The 18802-nt window shown below is 39.2% G+C and overlaps 1 protein-coding gene across 1 annotated transcript; it reads right to left on the bottom strand.

The window, feature by feature from the left end:
* Nucleotides 1-13557: 13557 nt before the first annotated feature.
* LOC137094455 (green-sensitive opsin-2) lies at nucleotides 13558-16199 on the bottom strand. Its single transcript, XM_067460138.1, has 5 exons — nucleotides 15028-16199; nucleotides 14730-14898; nucleotides 14446-14611; nucleotides 14102-14341; nucleotides 13558-13954 (listed from the first exon to the last, which is right to left on the bottom strand). The coding sequence occupies exons 1-5, from the start codon at nucleotides 15386-15388 to the stop codon at nucleotides 13841-13843; spliced, it is 1050 nt and encodes a 349-aa protein (XP_067316239.1). The 5' UTR covers nucleotides 15389-16199; the 3' UTR covers nucleotides 13558-13840.
* Nucleotides 16200-18802: the final 2603 nt, after the last annotated feature.

Raw genomic sequence — 18802 nt, 5'->3', positions numbered from 1 at the left:
AGTGAATTTAAAGGGGTAGTTCACCAAAAAAAGAAAATGTTGTCATTAATTACTCAGCCCTCTTGTCATTTCAAACCCATAAAACCTTTGTTCATCTTCGGAACAAAAATGAAGATATTTTTGATGAAATCCGAGAGCTCTCATGCCCCTTCAGAGACAACTATTTAAATAACTGCCTCTTAACAGACACAAATTGCAATTAAAATGTCTGTCCAACATGAACAGGTCCCTTACATGACAACGAGATGCGTTTAGCCACTTAGCCATTGTTTAAATTCACCTGTTTTAATCGGCTAACTGTGTCTCGCTGAAGTCCCGTGGGGACTCAGCGGTAGCCGGAAAAAAGGAGGAAATGCCTCTTGTCCAGTTGGGAAGAGCGTTGAGTGTGTAAAGCAAGATTATTTTAAATTACTGTACATCTTTCCTCAAGCCGTGTGTGCCCAAATGGAAGGATAAATAAAGTGTACATTACCTCCACAGTGGTTGTACCCATCCTTAACCACGGAATGGCATTTTTCTTCAACCGGTCCGGCTGTGTTGTGTCTTTGTAATGTAGTCAAGTGTTCGCTGCAAATTTATACAATTCGGAAAGGCTCAAACATGAACAATTTCTTCTTCACTCGTGAGCCCGATCAGATCATCACTCTAGTGATGTCCGGTCATGAACGAATCGTTCTTTTGAACCGGTTCTTTTTATTGAACCGGGCGAACCAGTTCACCAAATCGGACTGGATCGTTCTAAACGGTTCGCATCTCAAATCAGCGCTGATCGCACACGTTACTTTAGTTACTCACTTTCTGACATGAGTGACAGTCCCTCCGAATATAAATAAACTAATGTCTTGAATTATATGTTGTAACTCCAACCGTTCACTGAACTGAGTCATGTTTTGCTGAGAGATCTGATGAACTCACGAGCCGCTGATACTGAGCATGCGCGAGTAACTGTACGAGCAGCGGTCCTCTCCTCAGGATCAGCAGTACAGAATCAAAAACTTTTTTCTCGGACACGTTCAATACTGAGAACCGTCGAGCCGATGACCAGAGCCTCTTCATACACACGACGCTCTTCCCCACTGGACTATTTTCCGTCTACCGCAGGACTTCAGCGCGAGACACAGCTAGCCAGCTAAAACAGGTTGTCATGTAAGGGACCTGTTCATGTTGGACAGACATTTTAATTGCATTTTGTGTCTGTTAAGAGTCACAAAGACACCCTTTACGTGTATGCCCCCAAAGCTGCCGTTTTAGCTGAGGGGGGGCTCTGGGCATTAACTGTAATAACTCTGTGTTGCAAGCACCAATTTGGTTAGTTTTTTTTCTATAGACTGTTCTTACAAAGATATAACGATCAAGATAAACTTAAAAATTTGTCGGAGTTGTCCTTTAAAAAAGTCCATGTGAATCCAGTGGTACAGTATGTGTTGCACGACAATATTTAGCCATTAATTGCAAATACTGTGGGTTCATTCAAATGTATTTTGGTACAATTGTTTTAAACATGTAAAACTTTGCAGCATTAACCCACCAAATCATTTGACAAATAGTCACATATCAGTAACAGGCTAATATAGCATTACATTCCACTTTCCTTGCAGCTAATTCATTATGATGACATAGTGTGATCAAACATACAGGTAAAAAAACGAATGAATTATTATCCGAGCACATGTTTATTGAATTCCATACATCTCTGGATAGTGAAAACTACATCTCCCATAGTTCCACTCCTGTCGTCAAGCTTTGCCTTTGTTATTTTTTTGAAATTGCAAACTCTGGGGCCTATTGCACAAAACTAGGATAAAGGATTAAGCCAGGATATCTTGGTGATCTTGTCATCTGTATGCAACTTTAGTACACCGCTGTCATGTAAACGTACCCTGAAGGTACACTCACACCAAGAACGATAACGATAATGAAAAATAACTGTATATTAGCGGATAAATTGAGCCAGGATCACCAAGATATCCTTATCCTAGTTTTGTGCTATTGGTGGCGAAAACATACATATTGTGCCTTTAAAATTAAAATTCTTTCCTCTGTGGAAAAGTGTGTCTATGAAACTGACACTGATATTCCAAAATAGTTTATCTAGTTTATATAATGTAATTACACAGGGCAGCAGACAACATGTTATCAAAGGTCACATATTTAGCCCTAATTAAAGTAAACTTAGTTGACTGCTGAAAGCTAGTTATTTTAGTCTATAAAGTTTTAAATATGGATACTTTTCTTACACAAATGTGACACTTCGCTTCAGAAGGCCTTTATTAACATTTTGCAACCTACACTGATATTACTCTCTGTCATCATCTGTTCTTTCTTTGACCATGTGTTGCACTGGGTGCCTGGATGATAGACATTAATGGTCATTTATACAAATGCATGATCTATTTTAATGCACAATAAATGCGTTGTGGTGCTACCTGAGTTCACTTCAGAGACCCAGACGAAAGACAAGAACTTATTATTTATTATTTATTAAGAATTATTATTATTATTTATTTATTTTTTAGCACAAAAAATATTCTTTTATATTCTCTACAAAGTTCTTACGAGTGTCAAATTAAGTATTAATGAATCATTTTTGGGTGAACTAACCTTTTAAGCCTCTGTGCCATTGTATGAATAGGAAAAACATGATTTTCATCCCATTACCTGGGGCTAATTAGATTCCTGCCTGCACATAATAATGATAATAATAATAATAATAATAATAATAATAATAATAATAATAATAATAATAATAATAATACACATTGTTATTATTATTATCATCATCAGAAATTAAGAAATGCAAGCATTCCGGTCAGAGTACTGAGTAGCCTATGAGTAGCCTACTGCAAACTCTTCAGCTTATTATATTCAGTGCATGTCATTTCCACTTGCCACCTAGAGGTGTCGCTAAAGGAATGTTAGTATGTTAGACATGAAAAAGTCTAAATACTAGGCTACAACTCAATCTCTCCTCAGAATAGTAGCCTGGCTAAAACAGGTTGTGTCCTGAACAGAAGACATCTGATTCAGTCAATCAACAAGGTTAAAACAAAACACAACTAACATAAATTAATCTTACTGTGTCCAGGAAAACATATCCAATGTAGCGACACAGGAATACATACTGATAACAGTTGTGGACTTTAATAAAAATGGAATGCCTGGTAGAAAACAGTTATGCCCCTTGGGCATTTAATTTTAGTTTAGTTTAGCTTTTGGGGTCCTTCGTTAGTATATATTACACCTACTTTGTGTGTACTGGTAAGTTGTGAGTCCAAATTTTTGAACACTAATCTGTTGCTTTTTTGTTGCTTCCTTTAAAAAGGTACTGTTTTGAATTTGCTCCTTGAACAGCATGCCTGTCTGAAAATGTATTTCTATCACTAACCATAAACTAAACCTTTCTCAGTCCCCATTTATTATTTGTAAAATTAGGGGGAAATGATAGGTGAATAACATTGATGGTAGAAGCACCTAACTCAACATAAACTTGATTGATTGAAATGTTGTTCCAGGATCAAAGATGTCTAGCCAGGAACATGGACGATTTTAGGCAGTACCTATATGAAGCCATCCATAGCCGCCATATCACCCTGTAGCCCAAGACTGGTTTCCCACTGAAGCTAAGCAAGGCTGAGCCTGGTCAGTATCTGGATGGGAGACCTCCTGGGACAAGGCCTGCAGGGGCTGCTCACCCTGTTGTCTGTGCGGGTCTTAACACCCCAGCATGGGGACACTATACTGTCAAAGAGCACCATCCTTCGGATGGGGTGTTAAAACCAGGTCCTGACTCTCTGTGGTCATTAAAAATCCCAGGATGTCCTTCGGAAAAAGAGTAGGGGTGTAACCCCGGCATCCTGACCAAATTTGCCAATTGACCTCTGTCCATCATGGCCTCCTAATCATCCCCATATCCTGATTCATCACCCTGTCTCCTCTCCACCAATCAGCTGGTATGTGGTGAGGGTTCTGGCGCAATATGGCTGCCGTCGCATCATCGAGGTGGATGAAGCACATTGGTTGTGGTTGAGGAGATTATGTGAAAACACATAGCCCTAGGACTACTATTACATATAAAAAATATGTTTTATACTGTCCTGTCAGATCCAATATAGAAAAATCAGCATTGTGTTTTAATCTCAATATGTCTGCAAATCCCACGCGACCTGAGACTTGTTTACAAATGATTCCGCAGTGAAATGGAAGTGAACACGCATACATGTCTTCCCTACGTGAGCTGGAACTTCAAAAATAAATAAAGTATCACACATTCCTTATATTAAGATCCGAAAAAAGCTTAAGACTGTGTTCTTCAACCAGGAATAGCACAATATCTTGCTATCTTTTTCGGCAGGGTGGGCGAGGCTACTGAATTGCATTTGCTTATTATTCTGTAGAGGCGGTGTTTCGCAACAGATGACGTGAAGATGAGCACACGATCGTTTTCTGGGCCTGGTGTCTATAAAAGCTTTTCTTTGAATAACAATGAAGTTTTCAGCTCTGAAACTTACAGGATATTCTTACATTCCCATGACCTTTTATATATCAAAAGCTCAAAAGAAAGTTGACTTCTCAATTCATCACACCTTTAAAGTTGAGCTAGAAAAAAAAGATTTCGTCTGAAAGTTGTGGTTGATGGATCCGTTCTTAAGACAGCGGTGTATGGAAATTGTATTTAACAAATGTCTTTTTTATTCAAATTAATTTGAATGTCTAAAACCTAAAATAAACATTATATTGTTGAAAACTCTGAACAGTTGTGTGATATAGGCTGCAAAAAGCATTGAGTGCATCCGTCTCTGGCTCAGTGCCAGTCAAAGTGCAAAAGTACATTTGACTTTAGCAGTGACGCACTGAACTTTCTAATCGCACCGCTGTGATTGTGCGTGTAAAAGGGTTAAATCAATCCCGTTTCAGGGGTGGGGGTGTGGGGTCAATTCTTCCTTTTGCCTCCTCATTGCCCCAGCACTGTTGCTTTGTTTTCACTAGATCACAGGAGGATTGAGTTGTATTAGCTGTATAGCCACAGATTCTGGGCTAAACATTTTTGTAGCCTGGTGTCTTTTAAATTTTAAATGATTTGTTTAGACATAAGATAGATTTAAGTGCAGCTGAGCTAGGATGTTTGGGAATCTCCGGCAAAATAAGTTTGAGGCACCATGGGAGAAAACATTTAAGCTAACATATTTATCCATATTTTATTATGTAGAAAATATATAGAAAATAACTTGAACATGACTAAATTTAAATGGATGTAAATGGATGTAAAAAAAATATATAAAAAAACATATAAATGGACTGCATGCTTCTCACTATGAGGGAGAAACCAATTAGTTTAAAACCATAACCTTTAGCCAGAGCTTCCAGGGTAGTGGTCAGTACAACAGTTGGGTGAGCACCTTGCAAATTGGCTTAAGCAGATCTTCATCTTATCTTTATCTTGTTGAGTCGTGCCAATGAAGAAGTCAATGCCTTTCCTACTACCTGAGCCTGATCTTGTAATCCATTTAGAGTTAGTTTTGTCAGGGCTATAGGTGAGCTGACTGGCTGGAGACTTACATGACACGGCTGCAGGGTGCAATGAGGACAGTGAATAGAAAAAGTGCATAATCAACATTATCAAAAAGTATAATGCTTAGAAATAAATGAAAATTCTGACAATCCTGTTAAAGCGAGACTAGATGGGAAAGTAGGTGTGTATACAAAATCTTTTTTTTTTTTTTTTTTTTGCTTATTGGATTTATTATCACCAAAAGGTTTTTTTTTTGGGGGGGGGGGGTTGCTGCAGAAAAGATCAGCATTCAGTCTGATTTATTGGATTGGAATGCTACAATAAAGCAGAGAGATTTTAATAATAAATGACTTCATGAAATGCTTACAAGTTACGTTCAAATTACACTTAGTGAGTCGAATGTTAGCAATACATGATTTTGAAGCATTTGATCCAGCTTTTGTTGATTAGCATTTTTGCAATGCCCATAAACTGCACTGCACTGTGAAAATTAATTTGGTCTTACTTTTGAGTCCAGTACTAGTCATTTTAATGAAGACAACACTTAACTGATAGATATTGTAATTATTTGTTTAGTGATAAAAAATGCTGCGTCTGTAAATGTAACCTGACTGGCTTAATTGGCACCCCATTAAGCTATTTTAAACAAAATGTACTGTTATTCTTTCTTGAATGTTACAGCATTCATTGCCTCTGAATCAGGATTATTGACTTACTGTAGCAATTACTGATATAATTTTTTGGTAAAGTATATCGGAGAACAGACATCACTGAGAATGTATGAAGATTATTTAAAATTAAATCGAAAGGAAAGGAAAAATAAAAAATTAAATAGAATTCTACAGTATACCCATTAAAGGAAATATAGGCTTGTTTAATTTGTGTGCGTGAATATGATGGATATTGTTGTTATTTACTAAAAATGCGTTTGCATTTACTATTATTATTATAGATAATTATTACCATTATTATCTCACAAAAACAGATGAGTTTTCAGATTGGTATTCCACAAAATGAATAAAAACAGTGAAATTCAAACTCAGAATATTACACAAACCTGTAATAATTAATTAAATATGTTAAATTACACAAATATACTTCATGTTTTTAATCTCACTTTATTAAAGGTGGTGGTGGTGGGGGGGGTATAATGCAGTTTCATGTATTCTGACTTATTTACACTGTTAAAGAGTTGGATTCTTACATGGAAAAGATGTCAAAAAATTGAGTTGGATGAGTATTCTGTACCAGATACACTCCTTCAAGATTTGAATACGTTTCAGAAAGTTTTTTTCCGAGCATGGTATGGCCCTTTATGAAGTCATAAGAGGTGGAATTCCTTGTATGTACACTTATCCTGGATATGCGCATATCAACCAAAGCGAGAGCGTCAACAACGGGGAGCCGTTGGCAGCGCTGTCATTTTATTTTTAGACCAAAAAATCTACAATGTCACTAAAGAAGGGTGTTTCTGGTTGTGAGGGAAAGATAACCTTCTTCAGATTCGCAAATAACCCAGCATTAAGGGAACAGTGGATGCAGTTATTTTTTTCCGGAACAACAATGGAGTTGTGCAAGTGTGTTTGTTTTGTTCCCGGTCATTCTGTTCGCCGTCTGTTTTTTGTTGACAATCATCGCATGCAAGTGCATATAATATCAACAACTCAAACATAAACTGAATTGAACTTATCCAGGGAGTGTGTGTGTGTGTGTGTGTGCTCAATATTCTTTAGCTCTGCCCACTGCACGCCTTTACAAATGCAGCTATTTTTGTAAAGAATCGGTACAACGTATCTGTCTTTTATAAATACGATAAAACTAAAGACTCTTTGGATATATGAAGGGTGCAATATTACTTACTCAAGAGATTGGCAGAAACGATGTGTGTTATGCCCCCTTTAACAAATATCTTTGCTGCTGATATACAAATAAGCAAATATAACTTAAGTTAAAAATCCAGTTACTGTTCATTCAGTATTTTTTTGATTTAATACTGAAAGTAGAAAAATTAGAAAACCGCATGTTTTTCATTTGTTCCGGGAAAAAAAGCAGCTTGATTTTTTGTTTTCGTTCAGAGGTAGAAAAATTAATAAACTGTTTGAATATTCGATGGGCGGGACACATCGACAGGAATTATACGCCCCTTTCTACGGATTGGTAAGCTGAAGATCAAACTATTCTGCACAGAAGAATAATAGTCCTGTGCTGCTAAAGCTGTATGTAAGGGATAATGTACATGTATAATGTGTTATCTCAGAATAAACCCTGACAGAGTGATCAGGATTTTGCATCACTCTGAAGGGATTTATTCTGCGATAAAAACTGGCTGGGTGTACATTATCCTGCTTATTACACAGCTACTTGTCAAAAGTAAATTAGATACAAAATATTGTCTTATTTTTTTAAATATATTTTATTAGCTCTTAGCTTCCGTGAAGATTTACTCACCCTCAAGCGGTATGTATCCTATGTGTATATAACGTTCCCTTTCGAGCAGTTAGTCGTAGGCCTACTGCGTCTTTAGACGCAAATGGGAAATAATCTATTTCTCGAATTACTGAAGTATTTTTGTAAAATCACGCAGTGCTACTGCCCAGTCAAAACAGTGTAGAGACTCTCGCACGCTATTGGCTGGCCAGTGGGAACTGCATGAACTAATGGCAGAACAACGTAACTGAATGGACCAATGGGCACAAAACCCGCAAATCGGGGTTTAAAGCCCGCGAACGGGGCACAAATGCCCGCCAAAAGGGTGCCCTTAAAAATGCTGTAATGCCCTAAAACGTCAGATTAATCTCCTTCAGTGACAATATCAATCCTTGCTGATATAAAAATACGTAATGTCGCAACATATATGTGTTACATGTAGGGATGCGCGATATACCGGTACTGGAAAAATACCGGTATATATTTTATTTAAAACGGTACGATATCATGATTTGGCACATTTCGGTATTTGCTGCTTTTCCGAAGTTCACCGCTAGATGGCAGCGCGCTACCCAAACTGACCCGAAACAACCGGCAAATGTGACAACAACATAGACGGACAAAATGGATAAAGCAGTTGAATCTCACTCAAGATGCCCAAAACGAATGAATAAAGAGAGGAGTAGAAGTGACATTTGTAATGACTTTGCTTATAAAACTGATGAAGAACCATCAAACCCAGCCAAGAAGCATCTGTCACTATCCTGACTTTAAGACTTCTTAAGAGATCGACAGGTCAGTGAATCATTCAAACCATCTCATTTAGACATTTTTGTTTTTTTAACACTGATCAACACACACACACAGCCTAACATAAGATCGAATATCACAATCTCCAGCGTTCGTTTCAACCAATGACATTTAGATCTCATTATATTTGCACGCATACTATTGCACTATTTACATTCGCGTTAGACACCGCCGACTGTGTTTATGTGAATACTCACTAAAGACGGACATTTGTACATAATTCTGTGTATTTGACTGTTTAAGGAAACTTAATGTGTAATGTGCGAGCGTGACTAAGTGACAGGCGTGTGTGTGTGTGTGTGTGTGTGTGTGTGTGTGTGTGTGTGTATGTGTGTTGTTATAAGCTCATGTCTCCTGTAACTGTTATTACGAAATGCTATAAAATCGCTTGCATGTTCAATTGATTTCTGTTATCCATCCCGAGACGAACGTGAAATGTTGAATCGGATTATGCAGATTGCTTTAGTGTAACGTTAGTGCGATGTCTTTTGAAACCAGAAGCAATTAGCTAATTTTGAGAGATTTTTGCTGAAATTATTTCTCACAAGAAAGTTTTCAAATGACTGATTTGATGTGATAAGCTTTGCTAATTAATTTACAATAAACATCTGTGGTAATTTCCCACTTTATAAACTCAAAACTTGCATAATTGTTCTCATTCGCGTGCAATATACCCGCGGTAATATCAGACCTTGTGGTATCGATTTAATATCGGTACTTCGGTATTAGATTGTGGTACCATACCGAAGCCAAAATTGTGGTATCGAGCCATCCCTAGTTACATGCAGCACTCACCTGCATGAAGAGGATGGCCACGATGTGTGTGTGCACTGTCTGGGTAAAGCCCACGCAGACACCGCTCTTTCTGGGTCCAGCTGCTCTCACTGCAAGAGTATGCCCATCTCCTCTACTCCGCTCACGGATAGTGCTCTTTTCAGGGCGCGACCCCGTCCCTCGCGCTCTCCCGTTCCCTTTCCAGTCCGAATCCCAGTGGAAAAAACGGCGGAGCCAGAGGGCTGAGTACACCGAGGCGAACAAGCTCACGCCGGCCCAGTGCTGGCGTGCCTCGTTCTCGCCTCAAAGAGACATTTCTCCCGTGACGTTCTCTTGATCGGACCTACTCCCCCTGCTCGAAGCCAAGGGCCTGGTCTCATTCAGCAGAAATGAGGATGACGAGCATCCACGCGATGACTGGGAACCAACAGACCCCTAAAAAAAATCTGAGAATGCTAGGCCTAATGACATCAGCTTCTCCAGTACTTCTGCTGGGCATGATGCGCATGCGGCCCCTGCAGTACTGGCTGAAATCACGGGTTCCTCCCCAAGCGTGGCATTCAGACCAGCTTTGGATCAAAGTGGGCTGTGCCTGCGTCAAAGCCCTGGCCCCGTGGTCGAATCTACGAGGCGGGGGTGAGCTTGGGGACAGTTTCCAGATGGATAGTGGTCACCACGGATGCCTCCAACACGCGTTGTGCGAGGGCGAACCAGCCTTCGGCTCATGGTTGAACACAGAGTCACGGTTGCAAATAAACTGCCTAGAAATGCTGGCAGTAGTGCTAGCCCTCGAGATTCTCACCATGTCCTAGTCCGCACGGACAACACAACAGTGGTCTCCTACATAAACCATCAAGGCGGGCTCAGGTCGAGATGGCTCAACCAGCAGGTCAGGCATCTCCTGCTATGGGCGAAGGGCAAAATGCATTCGCTAAAAGCAGTGCATGTGCCGGGCAGACTGAACCAGGGAGCAGATATGCTCCCCAGGGGCCTCGTGTCCCCAGGGGAATGAACTCTCCATCCCCAAACGGTTCAGATGATATGGAATGTGTTCGGGAGGGCAGAGGTAGACACTCCATCCACGCTCAAAGTCTACACAGCAGCTATCGCTGCGTCTCATGCACCGATAACTGGCCAATCAGTTGGCAGACATGACATGGTCATAAAATTCTTAAAAGGAGTCTGGAGACTTAACCCTCCTCACCCTCCTACTGTGCCAGCCTGGGACCTTTCACTGGACCTACAAGCACTAAAAGGACCTCCCTTCGAACCGTTGCAAGCGGCCGAACCAAGTACGATCTTCTTTCAGACTAATATTTTATAGTTATATTTAAAAAGTCTTGGCTAATCCAAGCTTTATAATGGCAGTAGTTTAGTAGCTTTGTTTTTGAAGTCTATACAAATACCCATCAAATAATGTGCTGCTCAACACAGCTCTGGATGCTTAATAAAGGCCTTCTGAAGCATATTGATTCGTTTGTGTAAGAAAAGTATCCATATTTAAAACTTTAGTAAAGTTCCGGCTGATTGCCTTACATGGAAAATGTATTTAAAGTACCTTCTCACAATTCAAAATGCTTAAATCTGATGGCCATAACTGGAAGCATAAGCCTTATGAACTGTAGAGGCACTTTCAACACTTTTCCCATAAATTGAACACGGAAGACGATCGTCCGAAATAGAGGTCTGCATTCCCAGATATTTTGCACCAAGGGATTAAAATCTCTGACTAAAACATGGTAGCGATCGGTGACTCTTGAACAGGAGATGTCAGTCATTCAATATCACGTTCCTGACGTCCTTCAAAACAGCATATATTTGCTTTACTTAATCTTAATCCTATCGACCTGGTATACAGCATGCACTCAGGACTGATATGCACGCGCTGCACACATGGACCAGTTCTTTCTGCGTCATGCATTGTATCTGCGGGGTCTGTGCATAACGGTGTAAGACTGAAAAAACTAGTATATGCCGAAATGTCTGAATGAGGAACAAGGACTCTGAGAAAATAAAGGAAATTAACATCTGAACTGTCCCTCACACACCAATGGAGACGCAAGTCTCACCTCACTATCAGCTAATCTACATCTTTCCCTATTGACTCCCTCTCCCCCAATTCATTCCCTCTCTCATGCTGAGATCACTGAAAATGCATCCAGAATCTCTATATTACAATGTCAATCCACACGATACAGTATTATATGTGTTTGATATCGTTTGAAATGTTTCAGTGCGACTGGTACAAATATCTCAACTCCACAGAAGTTAACCAAAAGATAATCAATGTTTTAAGAGTTTAAAGATATCTTGTCTTAGTTTGGTGGGTGTGGCTTTCAGCCATTTGGCCTTTGCATCAATACAAGTCTTGATCAATGCAAATTCTCATTGTGAACTCATTTTTACACTTGAAAGAGTTTGTGCATTTGTTTCTGGGTATTTAAGGGAATGTTGCAAAGAGCTCAGGGCTTGACACTTTAAACCGGTCAGCCCGTAATGCTGGATGTCTCAAGATAGCCAGCATTATGTAATTTTCAGAAGTCAGGTATACATTTCATTCTTTACTTCAGACTATTTGATGTTATATATGGAATACCTTTGAATTGACTATGTAATTGGCTTTATATATTTACCTGACTGTTAAATAAATTGTTACACTTTTGATTGATTCTGACTTGCTCTGGAATTATTCAGGTTGGGTATAATTTCAACAAAGGGTTAAACGGAATAATTAAATGTGTAGTTAAACTATTAAAAATGAATGACCAAATAACCAATTGGCATTCTAACCCAAATTCTAAATTATGATGAAATGGAGTCAGATAATGAGGAATTGGAATAAAATCCCTTTTGCCCCGCTGAAAAGACGAACGCGCAGCGAACTTCACCCGCCGATCGTTAGCCTCCATTGGGATGATTTGGGCGGCCTTACAACGGTCCTCAGGGCAGACTGTACCGGTGGTAAATATACAGCCCTAGAACAGGCAGGTTGTTGATGACCGACAGAGCAGAATATAAGGATAGCAGAGCAAAGTGTGGATGCGCTGCCCTTGAAGGACGTTCAGCTTGGACTAGAAAAAATGGTCAGTTTACTGCTAAGAAACCCACATCAGGCAAGTCTAATGTATGGGAGTCTTTTTCATGTGTCACAGATTTTGCAATGAAAGCCTATAGGCCTACATATTTTGCTTGTATTGAATGAAATATTATTCTAAGCAGACAGCGGGTGAACAAAGAGTGTAGCCTATATGGCCTATATCGGGAATGGGTGGGAGTGGAATACAACCCTGCTGGAGCGGGACTTAAAAAACAGTCCCGCACAGACCTCTAGGCCGAAATTTTACTTTATAAAGTTTTAAATGTGGATAACTTTCTGACACAAACTCATCGATTCGGAGAGGGGGGTATGATCTTACTCTTTCAAAGCTAGCTTGGTATTGCTTGCCTTTCTGAAATTGCCTACCCTACCTTTAAAATAATAAATATTCTAGCTTGATTAACAAATAATCTCTATTTTATGTATAGGGACTGTTCTATAATTTAAAAAAATTAATTTATTCATATTCATTTCTGTCAATCCAAAAAGGTCATTTTTGACTATTTCTTTAATGGACCTGAATGCCAAGCTGAAAACACATTCCTGGAATTATACCTGTTAATGTCTTTGTCTGGCAAAAAGCTGTGTGTGTTTAGTATTAGCACCATGGGGCCACATAAGGACATTTTGGCAGGATCAGAAATGTGTCACCCTGCTGATCTCATTAAAATAGATCACCCTGCTTCAATTTACAATCTGCAACTATTCTAAAATGCATTTTTTTTTTTATGGAGCAGATACATTTGTACATTATTTGTGTATTCCATATTTTTGTGTACATTTGTAAATTGAACAGTATTCTAATGTATAGTCTATCTCGCGATTCAGAAATATGGTGTGCACTATACTATTGCTTGGAGAACAGTAAAAATGTTACAGTATGTCTTACAGTATATTAGAGCAAACACAATATTCATTAAAAATTGAAACAGAAACAGTGTTTAATGCCAGTATTTATTTCTATGTATTTATTTTTCATTATTTACAAAATATATGTACATTTTAGGCAAAAGATATAAATGCTAGCCTCCCGACACATAAAAATAAAACCTCAAGTTCAATGTTCACTGATCACCCAATAAATATTGAGCTCTGAGTTCAGTTAATGGTGATAGTGAACGCAACCAGAAACTAATCCAACTGTCTTTTTTTTTCTTCCTTTTTTTCAGATGCCCAAATTGGTCAATGACTAAAAGAACATAATCTGTGAGAGATCCAAAAGTCTATGCTGGAGATACAGAGGACACCTCCGTCTTGCTGGTGGACACAGTTGAAGACTCATCATCGCCAAGAGGATTCTTTCCACAGAAAAGAGTGGTCAGCATGCAGTTCCGAAACTGAAAAAAAAAAAATACTGTTTAATTTTGTACTTTTTTTGGGGTTTGTTTTTAACAGCTTTTTATTGATAGAGACAATAGATAGAGGAGAGGAAGTAGAGCAGGAATTGAATGTCTGGGATATTTAGGAGAAGTCTGATGGTTAACCTGTTTGTTTAGAAGCACATAGATGATAGGGTTATATAAGGCTGAGCTCTTTGAGAAAAAGGCAGGAATAGCCATGAACTGGGCACTGAAAGCAGCTCCCTTATTAAAGAAGATCCAGGCAGCAACACTGGCATAGGGGGTCCAAGCTATCAAGAAACCAAAAACCATCAGGATGACCATTTTTGTCACTTCCCTCTCAGCCTTCTGGGTGGATGCTGAGTCCTGCTGTTGAGCTGCAGCCTAAGAGAGCAAAAAAAGAAACAAAGAAGGCAGATGTCTTATTAATATAGTAAGTATTCCAATAGTTGAGATTTTACAGAAAGGTTTACCATGACATTTCATACCGCCTTGACAGTGCAAACAAGCCGCCCATAGGTGAAGAAGATTACGGTGACCGGAACTATAAAATGACAGCTGAACATGTAGAGGACATATGATTCATTGTTGTATTCAGGATTCAGGGTGTAGTAGTCTGGTCCACATGAACACTGCATTCCCTCAGGAATATATCTGTTAAAGAAAAGCACCTGATGTTACATAACTTAATATATCCATGTTCAACAGGAAGGTTTGTTAAAATCACTGCACTGGAGAGCAAATTGATTGCAAAGTATCTTATTAGACCAACCTAGACCAGCCAACCAGAGGGGGGGCCGCACATGCCATGGCCATTACCCATGTAAATGCGATTCCTGCAAAAGCGTGGGTGGACGAGAATTTGAAGCTGCCCATTGGCTTGCAAACCACAATGTATCTCTCGATGGCCAGCACCACAAGTGACCAAAGGGCAACTTCACCTGTGTGGCAAGTGAAATATACAATTCATTAACACCCTACAATTACAGCCAAACATACTCTACTTTTAACAGTCGCCACAGTAATTCCTCGGAGCATTCAAAAAAAAAAAAAAAAACATTTCCTCTTACCTCCAAGTGTGGCCATGAATCCCTCAATCGCACAGTTAGTTGGACCCAGAATAAAGTAGCCATGAATTGCTGTGTAGAAAGTGAACGTGAATCCAAAACAAACCATGATGGTACCAGCCACAGCCAAGTTGACCAAAATGAAGTTGAGAGGTTGCCTGAGCTTTTTGTGTTGAGCTGTAACCACCAATGTAAGGCCATTGATGGGTAGACCGAAGCAGATGAGGAAGAACATGTACACAGCAAGGATTTTAAACTGCCACGGTTCAGCTAGATAATACTGCGGATACTCGAAAGGACTCCTCACTAGCCCGGTCCTGTTGGACATGGGAATGTAGAAGTTTTGTCCCTCAGTGCCGTTCATCTTTGCCCACTATGATCCAGACCTGGGAGAGGATGCAATCTGCTGCTGTGGTACAGCTGAGTGACTGCTCTTCACCTGCTCTTTATTTGCAAAGACGCATAAGGTGTGGTTATATATGCCTCTAAGATTACTTATAAGGGATAAATCCAGGAGCATAAGATAGGGAGGGTGTTACAATGTGGGATTTGAATAATAAGAGCAGACATAATCACTTTTGGGCTAATCAACCGGTGAAGCTTTAAATCTTAAAGGTTTTCTTTCACCTTTTTAGGACCTTAAATTAGGGCAGGATATTGATATTGATTAACAGTAGGCTACAAACTGAGTAAACAAAGCTGTATTTATTTCAAGAATAAAATGTAAATTAAATGTTTATTGTCTGATGTAGCCTATAGTCCAATAATGATAGTAACTCAATAACATATTAAAATAGCAAAATGTCACCACTGATTTGCATTTTATTTTAATATAAAATATTTGCATGAGAAGTATTCCCTTTACCCGCCATGTTTGAATGAAAACGCTGATTGTAAGAGAATAACGAATTAATTGGCGATCTGCTTTTCGAGCTTAAATATGTCTTGGAATTAGGCACCAGTCATATGTAGTCTACTTCTGTTGTGAGATTGTGTTATGTACTACTATGGGATTTTGTCTTAGTAGAAAGTACAGTGCAGGAAGCGAAGTGTTAGAGAGAGAGACATAAAGAGAATGTGAACCACGTGGCTTTGAACTCGGATCAAACGAATCAATTGCGCTGCGTGCCAGAGCGATGCCCGTTATCATAGCTTACACACTTCAAGGAATAGTTGCAGAGTGAATATTTTGTTTTCCACAGAGGAGAAACTATACAGTTTTGAACGAAATAAGGGTGAGTAAAATAATTACATTTGAGTGTAGTCGATTTATATTTTGTAATTAAAAGTAGCCTATAAAGTAAGCATGGCAAGGCTTGAAAAGAGGTCTGGAAAAATGTTTCAATTACAGCATATGCCAAATATATAGTCTAAAATGTAATCTAAAATTGGAGAGTTGTGAGATGGAGGCTATCGCTCGTTTATTAAAAAGAAGTTGCCTACACAAGTCTGTGTTGGCACACTGTGTACAAAATGGCATTCCTGTAGTTAATAGATTAAAATTTTGTAAACAATCGAATAGGCTAATAAATAAAATCATTTGTGATGCTATATCATAAGCATTTCATTATTAATATGCTCATTCTTTATTTTGAGTATTTTCCATTGTTTTAAAATAACAGTAGGCTATAAGCAAAGCCATGAACCTCTACTGTCTGGAAGTGAGAATTGTAGGCTATAAACCAACACATTTTTAAACAAATAAAAAACACTAGCTGCTTGAGCTGCTTTGTCAGCTTTGCGCACTCTGAACATTGCCTCTCCATCATGTGGCATCCTTGGGTGATTTTTATTATCATTATGTTCGTAGACTTTATATTTGTATTTCTTTTTTCCTGAGAGTGTGAGACGGGTCTGTTAGGTTAGGAAGAAAAATCATAAAAATCAATGCACAGCAAGTCCCTTCGGAGCTATTTTGCTCTAGCCTATGGTAGCCTATGGAACAAGTTAATGATATTTGTCTGTGCATCATAAGCTACTCGCTTGGATGTCTAGCTGTTGCTTTGTGAACCGGATCAGGATGAATTGAAATGATCTAAAATGCCAACGCAAAGCCTATTACTAGCTAAGAAAAGCAAAACATAGGCTACATTTTATAGGCTATTTTATTTCGATTTTGGGGTGAAATGGGAATGGAACAAACAGGCTATGTGTAGGATACAATATAACGTTTTCCCTCAGCTCAAACCGCTTTACAAGTCAGATCGAAAAAGTAAATAGGCTAGGCTATAGCATCAAGTGCATAGTTCGGAGTTAGAATATGGAGCAGCAATCCGACCCAAACGTCCAAAACGAATTCAGTAGGCTATGGCATAAACTTGTAGCCTGTGTTGCAAAGTGGGGGCATTCTCATTGACCCGCATCTTCCTACCGAGCCAACTTCAGGACCCCACACGGGAACACACGACCACCACAAAATAAAACTGGCGAAGATGCAGCCGCTCCGTGCGCGGCAAACACCGGCAGGCAGACAGGTGTCAGGTGGGCAGATGAAACGCGGCAGTGGAGCAAAGCAGAACGCGAACTGAGATACAAAAATGTTAAAAATAAAATAAAAACTTTTAAAATAGCACCGACTTGACAAAATACATAGGCCCACACATGAAGTGGCAGCAAGCGCACGCAGCATTCACCGAATGTTGTCGTCATACAGTTGAGCTGCGGAATTTGTCATCCACACTAACTGGAAACGGATTCAAGGCACATCCTATCCCTGAGTCAAACCGCGAACTGTCTAATATTAAATTACAATGAGAATTAAAGATCTGAACTATGACTTTCCCAGTGCCATTGTTGTGGATTTGATGCATGACTGATTCTAAAATGTGCACCCTTCTTCATAATGAGATGGATAAATTAAACTTTTGTAATTATTCTACGGATATGGAATATTAATCAATCAAATTTTTACTACCCGTTGGAGTCACATGACTGACAATAACATTTCCACCTGTTGCCATGATGCTGTTATCCTGTTTGTTCTGACTTAAAGAGAACACTCCTGGCGTTGTATTTGTTAATGTCTGCTCCTGTGGATGGCCAATAGCCTATCCTACATTGCCTGAGCACCATGCAGGTCACATTAAAGTGATAGTTCACCCCAAAACGAAAATTCTGTTATTAAATTAGCCTACTCACCCTCATGTCGTTCCAAACCTGTACGACTTTCTTTCATCTTCGGAACGCAAAATGAAGAACAGATTGAGGCTTTTATTTACATAGAATCGCCTCAAACCCGTCAACAATTTGATCTCACCATGAGCTGGTCACATCGAGCCAGGGGCGTAGCACCAAATTTTGGGCCCTGGGTACAAACCATCTTGCTGGGCCCCCATACCATGTATGTGTATGTATAGAAAACGGACTTCCCTGCCTCGGGCCCTGGTTACTCAGTACCCTTTATCCCCCCAGTCCCACGCCCCTGCATCGAGCTAAAAGTGTAACCTCGGTGCACTCACTGTGTGCTTATACTGTGAGCTCACCATGTGTTTAAACTCTTATTCTGTTAGTTTAGTGTGAGTTCTCTGTGATCTAAAATTTCTCTAATATTTGTCAGTTATAATCACAAACATGTAGAAGTTCATATTTTATTTCCACCAACGCTCAGTTAGCTAATAAATGGTTGATGAGGCATAAGACTGGGGCATCTTGATTTAAAATAGTGTGCACTAACTATACTAATGCTAAATTATAAATAAACACATTTCAGTATCAATATCATACGTGACCTATGTGCAGACAAACTAAAAATTAAATACATGTATAAATAAGGGAAACA

Source organism: Pseudorasbora parva, chromosome 12, assembly GCF_024679245.1.
Source record: "Pseudorasbora parva isolate DD20220531a chromosome 12, ASM2467924v1, whole genome shotgun sequence".
Taxonomy (NCBI): Eukaryota; Metazoa; Chordata; class Actinopteri; order Cypriniformes; family Gobionidae; genus Pseudorasbora; species Pseudorasbora parva.
The sequence above is the reverse complement of the archived record's forward strand: the minus strand, read 5'-3'. Positions and strand labels throughout refer to the sequence as shown.

Excerpts from the sequence above, each read along its gene's own strand:
- LOC137094455 (XM_067460138.1), bottom strand. The coding sequence starts at position 15,388 with ATGAACGGCACTGAGGGACAAAACTTCTACATTCCCATGTCCAACAGG. Across the intron at positions 14,612-14,729 it reads CCTCTGGTTGGCTGGTCTAG|ATATATTCCTGAGGGAATGC; the intron begins GTTGGTCTAATA and ends TTTCTTTAACAG. Across the intron at positions 14,342-14,445 it reads TTGTTTGCACTGTCAAGGCG|GCTGCAGCTCAACAGCAGGA; the intron begins GTATGAAATGTC and ends TTGCTCTCTTAG.